Genomic DNA, 10465 nt, shown 5'->3' with positions numbered 1-10465 from the left:
AAAAAAAGAAGAAGTAAAGACCCATTCCTATTGAAATCTCTTATGTGTTCTGTCTTCCTCCACAACAGACAGCAACACCGTCTTATACTTTATACACCAACGTGATTTCCCTTCCATAATAGTCATCGGCCCACGAGTCTCAACGACTTTGTTCTCTTCGAAATGCGCAAACGCCGACTTCGGAATCTTTCTCGACAACTTTTTTAAAATCTCGCCAGACGTTAATAGGTATCGGACTTGCTTCTGGTAACATGTGCACCCTACCCTGTAGCCGATTGTAAATCTCATCCATGGACTGCTCCCGGTATTGATCTTGTTCTTGGTCTAGGGTTTGCTCATCTTCCTCATCATCTTCTTCGTTTCCTTTTAGCTCTTGAGATCTGTAATGGGTATTGTATTCTTGGGTTTTCTGCAAACCGGTGGTGGTGTGAGACTGCATTGTGTTGGGCCCTTGGTATATATAACTGTAGAAGTTGATGGATTTGAGCCTTTGAAGCACAAATGGAGATCTTTTGAGTGGGAGTTCCTTTTGTTCATGGGACTGCTTGAAAGCATAGTGGGTCTCTAATTCTGGGGTTTGCTCGAAGGTGGTAGAAATTTCTTGGGATCTATAGGTGTAGAAGTTGATGGATTTGAGCCTCTTCAACATAGATGAAGATGTAGCAATCTGTGGATGTTGCGAGTGTTCTTGAGCTTTTGTTGCTTCTTGATTTTGTTGTTGTTGGTCACAGTGTTTTCAGTTGCCTAGGTTTGAAGTAATGGCAATGGTGATGATCATGAAATTGAGTAAGAATAGAACAGTGGGTTTGAACCAACTATTAATGGAAGCTCGGTGTAAAGAAAGATGATACAAATTCTTCAAACATGACTTCTGCTTAAATATTTTCATCAATATTAATTAATCATTAAAAATACTTTGTAATCATTGATAAGATCCGCTACTTTTTCAAATCTTCATAAAAAGTTAAAATCATCTAATCTCACTTCTACATCCAAACATAGATGTACAAAGATACCTACACACTTTTACAAAACCAACTCAAAGATCTTAATTCAAATAATCTCATTACTATTAAAATATTTATCATATAATCTATTCTCACTTCCCAAACGAGCCCTAAACTAGCAAGGGTGAGAATTAAGGAATCATCTCCCAATCTATGTGATCTAGTGAAAGAAAAATGCAGCCCCATTTTAAATTCATTGCGTTTGTAAACCGATGGAGGACTTTAGGAACTTAAGAAAAATGAAACATAAAAAAGAGGAAGATGCGGTACGAATAGTTATTTGATAACCAGCATGGGCCCAACAAGGAAGCTATCACGCTTAAGAGATTTTGAAACATTCCCTCAACTGTTCAAAGCAGCCACTCGCAGGCAGGGAGACGGCAGGCTGAAGAAACAATTTTAGACAAATTCTACTCTCACATCACCCATCCAGATCAAACCAGACACCTAACCGCTTTCCTAAAGTTGGTTTTGTTACCCTGTACATAAACTTTGGTCCATTCAATTCGGTGGCAAGGTGTCGGTCGGTTGATTATTGAAACTAAACCCCTACGATCACCCTGATCCAATTTCACATTCATTTATAACATTGGAACCCATATGCATAAAACGGTAGACATGCAACTAACAATAAAATTTATCATAAACATATGTAATTCATATTTGAAACTTAACTAAATTCATTTCAGATGGGTATCCCTACAGTTTAGATGTTACCAAATCATTACTCGCCCAACACAGTAGTTTGAATGTAGAGCATGCGTGACTACATGAAATCAGTAAATGAACTTCCTACATGGCAGTGACCTTAACAGGAGCTCTTTCACTGCTCGTCTGGTTGCATGAAGAGAGAATCCATCATAGAGCTCTACCCTCTCAACCATGTGTTTCTGTAGGATGAGTTGTCACGCAGAGAAGCATCATGGGGCTTGTACTCCATAAGATAGCTGTGGGGAAGCTTCAAGTGCCGTTTGATTGCATCTCTTAGAGCCATTACAGCCTGGCATGAGTGAACCAAGGTCAAGCTATTACATAATTAATTTGTGCATCTAAGTTATTTGTGTGTTCACCAACCTGATGATCAGATGCATTGCGATTCCACACACTTAATATATCCTCATTGAAACGAATGCTTAGTACTGCACCGCATATGTTATCTCCATAATCAAGTTGGTCGCCCACTAAAGCAAGAATCTGCAAGATAAGCAGTACTAACTTTCAAACTGCGACTTCCACAATAATAAAAGGAAAGTTGTGTTCATGACTACAGGATAAAAGCTAGGGTTCTAAAATTCCTAAAAGGGGTGGGATCAAGTATACATTAGGTCTAAATCTTGCCAAGGAAAATATTTAAAGAGATACCTCGCTGTCTGCAACAACTTTCTGTAGAAAACAAGGGAAATCATTTTCCCAAATATAACCATTATGTAAAAAGTAGCATGATTTGTTCCAGCTGCTAAGAGAAAGATATATGCAACTAGTATTTTCACCACTCAACAAAATTCCTGTGCAATTAAAGTCAATGCAAAATTATTGGATGCAGTTCAATCACAAAGTCTTCCTATAGTTATCAGCTCGTGAATCCCTAAAATGTATTTATGAAGACGAACGCAACTTCATTAGAAGCACTTCAGTAAGAGTAAGATCCCCAAAGGTATAAACAGTGAAAAGATGCTACCAAAGTTTGTATGTTATCTTGGACTGAGTTTCCATGCTTCTACCATAGGTTCAATTAACTAAGAATCTTGAAAAAAACAAAATACTGGAAATGGAGCAAGCAATCGTGCACGAAGCTCATGATTACTAAAACTTGTTCACTACAATAGATACTACACATGTTTTGATAGATATGTCTGCAGGCCATAAGCATCATGGAAGACATACATGCAAAGTTAACAAAGCCCTCATATGCATACCACATAAGAGTGGCAGACAACTGAAAGTCTCCGGATTACAAGAAAGACAAGGAGAAACAGAAGTTGAAGCCAAGAAAACACACTGAAAGTTGCTAGATTATGTTTCTATCCTGATCCAAAGATCAGTGTATCAAAACACTTCACATTTGCCCATCTAGAGCTAGTTCTTATATGTGCAATTGTGCAAACAGGTCTCCATTGTCTTTGAAATTTCATGATAAATTCAGTTTACTGAAACCGGCACTGCTTGTAAATTGGCATAAGTCAGTTCCAATTATTAAATGATTTTCTTGGGACACAGGAATTGTAACGTCCCAATGGAAGACCCAAGTCACATGACCTATATTCCAAAAGGACTAGTGAATGATACGATACAATTGAAGTCCCATTGGAACCTTATAAAGAGCAAGAACCTCTCATTCTCAAGCAATGTGGGATCCCATACACCACCGGCTTATCATATGGGATATCACAGGAATAAAGTTCCAAAGATCAATATCAGTAAGTGCAAAAACAAAATAGTACTAAATTAAGAGTAAATCATATTCTGAAAGAACAGTCAAAATTGGGAACCCAAAACAAATATTTGTTGACAAAAACCATTTGGAACTTATAATAGCAGCATGGCAACAACAAAAAATTATGAAAATATATTTTTTTGAAAGGTGAAAGAAAAACAGTTTTGGTTGTTGCGAAAGAAAGGCAATTAACTTCTAATACAGATATAGCGTGACAAACTGTACACTTGAGAAGAAAGAAAATTAAATCAGGCCTTCCCCTTACCAAGTCTTCCCAGAAGCGCCCTGATACAACCTTTTTGAATCGAATTATCCACTTACCCCCATTACAGTTAGCAGAGTCCTGAGAAACAACAAATCTTGCTCAGGTTGTGCGCACTTCTGATAAATTCTTTACAAATAAATAATCATAAATAAAGAGAGAAACAAAATAATTCTAGCTTAGGCTTTATATGTACACCTCCCATAGAGGGCGGATTCCCTCCTTGAAAAGATGCAAATCTGTTGGACTTGGCAAGGAGGAAGGGCGAGCTAAATGGCAATAGCAGACCCAGAAACCTTCAACCTGTGAAGGAATAATGTTAAAAGTGCAAATGAAAACAATGGGTCAAGAAAGTAAATTTAACATGAGGTAGTATTCAAACCTCATCTGCATTTGTCAAGATCTTACCGTACTGAAGTCAACAATCTTCTTTATGTTGTCCTCGTATGATGTTTGCGTTCTAACTCCAGGGGTTCGGCGAGTGTACCAAAATACAAACTTGTACTGATCACAAAGATATGAAAGAAAAATAAACACTACTATACCATTGCGAAAAAAAGTTGACAAAAAGAAAGTTTTAAAGGATGCTTGGGGAATGAAATGAGATGAAATGAGAATTTTGTGGATAGTAGTAAGATGATTTGTGAATAGTAGCAAGATAGTTTGAGTTAAGTATTTATTGGGTTTTGAGAAAGGAGAGAGAAAAAGTTGAATAAAAATATTATAAAATTAAAATATTGTTAGAATATAAATTTTTTAATATTATTTTTATTTTGAGATTTGAAAAAATTGAATTGCTTTTTATTTTTTATTTTAAAGTTTGGGAAAGTTGTAATGATTAGTTTGAAAAAGATGTAATGATTAGTTTGAAAGTGGTTGTGTTTGAATGATGTTTGGGAAGGAAATGAGATGGGATGAGATGAAAAACTTTTCCAAATAACCCCTTAGATCTCAGACATGAAAAGAATAACAACATCATATATAAGTACTTAGTCAAGCATTCAGTCAAACCTTTTAGAATAAATTTCAAAGCAAATTAGAAATCTTTATAGGGGATAATTATAGTCAAATTGAACCTCTAAGATAGCAAAATATAATCTATCTATAGGAGAGGCAATGAAGAGCCACCTTAGTTGCCTGTTCTTGGTAAAGTTCCCATTTCGGAACTTTCATTGGTATAGGGTTTAATAATTAAAAGTGTTTTAGTTCAAAAAATAAAAATAAAGAAGTTTTGTTCTATGTATGAGAGAGAGAGAGAGAGAGAGAGAAGATGGAAATGGTTAACATGATGCTAATATATCCTTGCTTTATAAACAAAATTTAAGAATAACAGCGACAAAGGCAAAAAATAATGACAATGATAATAAAGTCCTCACTTGAGAGCCATACGTAACCTCTAAAAGTTTTTTTTTATAAGAATTTATTAATCCACATGATTCGGCAAAGCCCAAGTACACAAACATGTAACCTCTAAAAGTAAGATGAATGCATATGCTTTGTGAAATATGTAAACAAATGCATATGAGCAAGGTTGAAAAGAATAACTAATTTAATTCAGGATGCAAATGGGCAGGACATAATGGATCCTTGCTTGTTGCACCTATACCACATAAATGAAAAGAAATTCATATCATGAAACTTTTAGTGGTGCGACTAGATTCACAGAGTTAGTGTAAATATATTATTAGGACAATTATCAATTTCAGGCTGATTACCCAAAGTCATCATCTTACATCATAAACGGCAGGACAGATTTAGAACAGGTCACCTAATCTAAATTAGACATATCCCTATGGTCATTACAATCTCTAAGGGGTTGTCTTCTCAGAACTGTAAAATGATGTTACAAGTTAAATTCAATTTATTCCAAACACATTTAAATGACCTTACAGTTCTAGTTCAATTATTAGGAAAATTTAGTTTCCATGTCTGCTTAATATGCAGATATAAAGCAAAATGTTAAAAAAAGAAAAAGGAAAAGGATTTTTTCCCAGTCTGTCTATTTAAAAACCAAGATAAACCTTTTTTGTTCGATGGGGACTAACCAAGATAAACCCTCACATTCGAAAGCACATGCATAAATTTCAAAGCTTCCAAACTGAATGAGTTCTCAATAGCTCAAGATCTAAGGCCTAAGCGTCACACAAATTAAAACTCTCAGTTCCCAAGATTTTTTTTTTGATAAGGAATAATCATTTCATTAAACACTAAGTCCTTGTTTGGGAACACAAACCGTCTCATCTCAAAATTTCTCATAATTTCCTTTCCAACCATCACTCAAACACAAACACTTTTCAATTTCAAATCTACAACTTTTTCATCAAATCATTACAACTTCTCAAACTTCTAAACAAAACACAAAAAACAATACTCTTTTTCAAAATTCAAAACAAAAATTATATTAAAAAATTATATTCTAAACAATATTTTAACTTTACAATATTTTTATTCAACTTTTTCTCTCTCATTTTCCAAAACCTAATAAAACATCTTAACTCAAACCATTTCACTACTATTCACAGAATTATCATCTCATCTCATTCTCCAAACACCCCCTAAAATGCGCAATTGATGAACAAGGTGTTTGCAAGAGAGTCATCAATGTAGAAATAGAAAGGGATACAAGAAAATCATGTACAGTGAACATTAAAGTCTATGGATGTTGTCCAGAGAAGTAGAGTGCTGAAAAAAAGAGCCATGAGTTCCACTATCGTTTGTACCGATTCTCAAAGTTCCTACCACTCCTCTCCCTCCAGATACACCAAATGAGACAAGTAGGAACCCTTTTTCACACTAGAATTTGCGACACCTATTCCTCTCGTGAGTCAAAAAGATCTACTATGCTTCTAGGCATAACCCACCTAACCTGACTGAAGATAATTCCATGGAGTACTAGCCATCTGACAGTGTAATAAAGATGGTCCACAGACTCATTGCTCCATTGTTCATGAATTGCAACTGCATTACAAGGGATTGTATCCCTCTCTCCAGAAGACCAAGTACTGTCTCCTCATATTATCCATGGTAAGAATCTCCCAAGAGATGCTAAACAAGCAAAAACTGAGCTCTTGGCAGTACTTTTGCCTTCCATATTTTCTTCCATCGAGTTCCCAAAAAATATAAAATTTAAAAACAAGCAAAGAGAAAAGTTAAAACTTAAGGTTTGCCTTGACCCACATCCTAGGATGAGAATTGCATATTTTCGAGCTTAGTTCTTCAACTAAACACTTGCATCTTGGACCCTCACCTCAAGGGAAAACCCCTCAAGGGAAAACCTCACGTACTTCCTAAACCAGCAATTCGGTCCCCTCCCCCTATCGTCTATTTACTGAATATCCGTAACAGTTCAATACGAAAGACTTGGGTTTCGAAACAACAGAAAGCTCCTAAGCTCCCACAGACGTGAAGGTATTCCAGCGTGTGTATAGTAAAACTACGTTACTTCATACATAAGATTAGCAAACAATCCAATCTCTGAATGAACTAACAAATCTTCCTAGGTCAACGCTGAAATTGGGTTTGAAAAAAGCCCAAATATCATAAAATTGTCAACCATACAGCCTAGCATTAGTCCTTTTCAAGCATTACTTGAAACCAAATCCGAGGCTATTGTAGAGCACGAAGAAGAGTTTGCAACAAAATAATTCAGTTATTACACGACATATACGTGTGTGCGTAGTGAGAGAGAGAGAGAGAGAGAGAGAGAGGCAGGGGCGACGGAGCGGAAACCTTGAGGGGATGAAGGCCAGCTTTGAGGTCGCGAGCTTGGCGTTCCTGGGCTTCTTTACTGATACTGTTGCTGGTATTAGTGTTATCAGTAGTTGCCGACAACGAAGAAGAAGAATAATCTAGAGTTTGCTGGGTATTTTCACCGTTGCTGTCGTTGAGGATCTCCGATTCCTTCTTCTCTGCTACCGATTCCATTTTCAGCTCTCTCTCCACGAGCCCTAGTTCTTTCTCTCTCCTCCCTCTAATAACCACGGAGAACTCTAGATTAAAAAAACAAAACAAAACAACAAAAAAAAAAAAATCCACAGAGAGTTAGGTTTGGAGAGTGTGTCGTGATTGAGTTGAGATAAAACATAAAAATTAAATAAATTATTATTATTTTAAGATTTAAAAAAATTAAATTATTTATTATATTTTATATAAAAATTTGTAAAAATTATAATAATGAGATGAGTTGAAAGTATTTCTTAATCCAGCCGAATAGTTGAATATTTAAAAAGTACAATTTTAAAGATAATATGATTTTTCTTTTATTTTTGACCCATTATTCCCAAAGATTAATTATTTTATTTTAATTTGTGTTTGGGTGGCAAATCTACTTCAATTTATTTTAAATTAATTATTAATAGGATCTACTACTTTTTTAACTTTCTATAAAATTAATTATTTGGACAACAGCCCAATCTAAATCATAGAAAGCTCGTAGTTGTAGCTTGGATGAACTGGGAAAGAAAATGCCTTGTCCAGGTGTGGATTTAAGATAGCTCAAGACCCTCTGAACTGCAGTAAAATGAGGTTGGCGTGGCTGAGCAAGAAACTAACTTAGAGTGTTAACTGAGTATGCTATGTCAGATCTAGTAGTAGTCAAATACAACAGTCTGCCTATAAGCCTCCTGTAAGATCCCAGGATCTTATAGGTGAGAGTTTTAAATTTTGCTCTATAGGAAATTTGAAAGGCTTGGTGGCTAACAAACCAAAACCAACAAGAATCTCCAATGTATATTTGCATTGGCAAATGGAAATGCCAACAGTGGATCTAGCCACTTAAAGACCAAGAAAGTACTTGAGGATCCAAGATCCTTGAGCTTGAATTTGGATTGTAGAAAAGATTTCAAAGAACTCACAGCATTTAAATCATTATAAGCAATGACAATATCATCCACATACACAAGAAGAGCTATGAATATGTAAGAACATGATTTTGTAAACAAAGAATAATCTAACTTTGATTGAGTAAATCCATATTATAGCAAGGTTGATGTAAACTTTGAAAATCATTGCCTGGAAGCTTGTTTTAATCCATAAATGGATTTGTGTAGTTTGCAAACCCATGTATCTCCTGGTTTTGCAAAACCTGGTGGCACTTGCATGTATACTTTCTCATTCAATTATCCATGAAGAAACACATTATTTACATCAAGTTGATATAAATACTAATTATATATAGCTGCCAAAGCTAGAAGACATCGAATGGTAACAATATTTGCAACATGGGAGAAGGTATCAAAATAATCATTACCTTCTAGTTGAGTGTACCCATTTGCAACTAATCTAGCTTTATAACGTTCTAGAGTCCCATATGAGTTAAATTTGCATTTGTACACCCACTTACAGTCAATTGCTTTCTTACCAGATGGTAAATTAGTTAAAAACTAGGTTTATTTTCTTCAAGAGCATTTATTTCAGCAACCATTGCTTCTTTCCAATGTGAGTGTTTAATAGGTTGACTACAGTTTTGGGTTCAGAATGGGAGGAAATTGATAAGGTAAAAGCACGATGAATAGTAGATAGCTTTGAATTGGAGAGAGTAGAAGAGATCAGATATATTATACCTGTGTTATGTGAACCATCTCCTATGATGATTCTACCACCATCTGTTGTCTTCTATGTAAAATCGACCTTCTTTGTGTAGGAGAAGGATCATTATTATTGTTAGATGGTAATGACTGAAAATAAATATCTTCTATAATAGGTGTAGACTAAAAATGAATATCTTCTATAATAGGGGAATGAATGACTAAGAATGGATCTGAAGATGAAAGTGGTAATGATAAATGAAAAGGAAAAAAATCCTAATGAAAAATAACATCTTTGGAATTGAAAACCAATTTGGTAGAAAGGCCAAGTACTTTATATCCTTTTATTCCTAGAGGATAACCAAAAAAGACACAAGATTCTGCCCTTGCATCAAATTTTGAACGATGAGAAGCAGGTATAGATGCATAACAGAGGCATCCAAAGACGTTAAGGTGATTATATGAGGGTGGTTTCTAAAATAAAGTTTCCAAAGGTGATTTATTTGACAGTAATGGAGTGGGTAGTCTATTTATGATGTAAATTGAATTAAGGATATAATCAGACCAAAAACAAAGTGGAATATTTGATTGAAATTTGAGAGCTCTAGTAACATTTAAGATGTGTTGAATTCTATCATATTGAATTCATAGCCATTATCAGATCGTAGAGCTTTGATTTTGGAATTGAACTGTGTTTCTACAAGCTGAAAAAAAAAATTGGATATATTGTCTGGTGTCAGATTTATGTTTCATGATACACCCAAGTGTAATGACTAAAATCATCTACCATAAAAATGAAATAATGAAAACCTTGGTACGAGAGGTGGAAAAGGGACCCCATATATCACACTGAATGAGATCAAAGATAGAAGTAGATTTTGTAATACTATTTGGAAAGGAAGTTGTTTTTGCTTAGCAAGAGGACAAATATTACAATGGGTATTATTTGAAAATCTAAATGCTAGAAAAACAGAATGTAAAAGCTGCATTCTAGAAGAAGATAGGTGGCCAAGTCTACAACACAACATACGGTGAGTATTATTAACAGAATTGAAAGTACATGAAGACGCCAAAGAATGAGAAGATATTGTTCTTGTAGAAGGAGCCAAATCTTGCAGCAAGTAGTATAAGCCTTTAAAAGATTTAGCCACTCTAATCATCTTCCAGTTGAAGTGGTTCTGCACAAAATAGTATTGACAAAAGAAAAGCAAACAACAAAGTGAATTTGGGGTTAGTT

At 35.0% G+C, this 10465-nt stretch overlaps 1 protein-coding gene across 1 annotated transcript; it reads right to left on the bottom strand.

Moving 5' to 3' along the window:
- Positions 1 to 1609: 1609 nt before the first annotated feature.
- Positions 1610 to 7752, bottom strand: LOC108990544 (eukaryotic translation initiation factor NCBP). Its single transcript, XM_018964541.2, has 6 exons — positions 7433 to 7752; positions 4112 to 4207; positions 3902 to 4006; positions 3707 to 3784; positions 2082 to 2201; positions 1610 to 2007 (listed from the first exon to the last, which is right to left on the bottom strand). The coding sequence occupies exons 1-6, from the start codon at positions 7625 to 7627 to the stop codon at positions 1876 to 1878; spliced, it is 726 nt and encodes a 241-aa protein (XP_018820086.2). The 5' UTR covers positions 7628 to 7752; the 3' UTR covers positions 1610 to 1875.
- Positions 7753 to 10465: the final 2713 nt, after the last annotated feature.

The sequence above is a fragment of the Juglans regia genome, chromosome 4 (genome assembly GCF_001411555.2).
Source record: "Juglans regia cultivar Chandler chromosome 4, Walnut 2.0, whole genome shotgun sequence".
NCBI lineage: Eukaryota > Viridiplantae > Streptophyta > Magnoliopsida > Fagales > Juglandaceae > Juglans > Juglans regia.
Note: the sequence above shows the minus strand (reverse complement) of the source record. Positions and strands in the feature narration are given on the sequence as shown.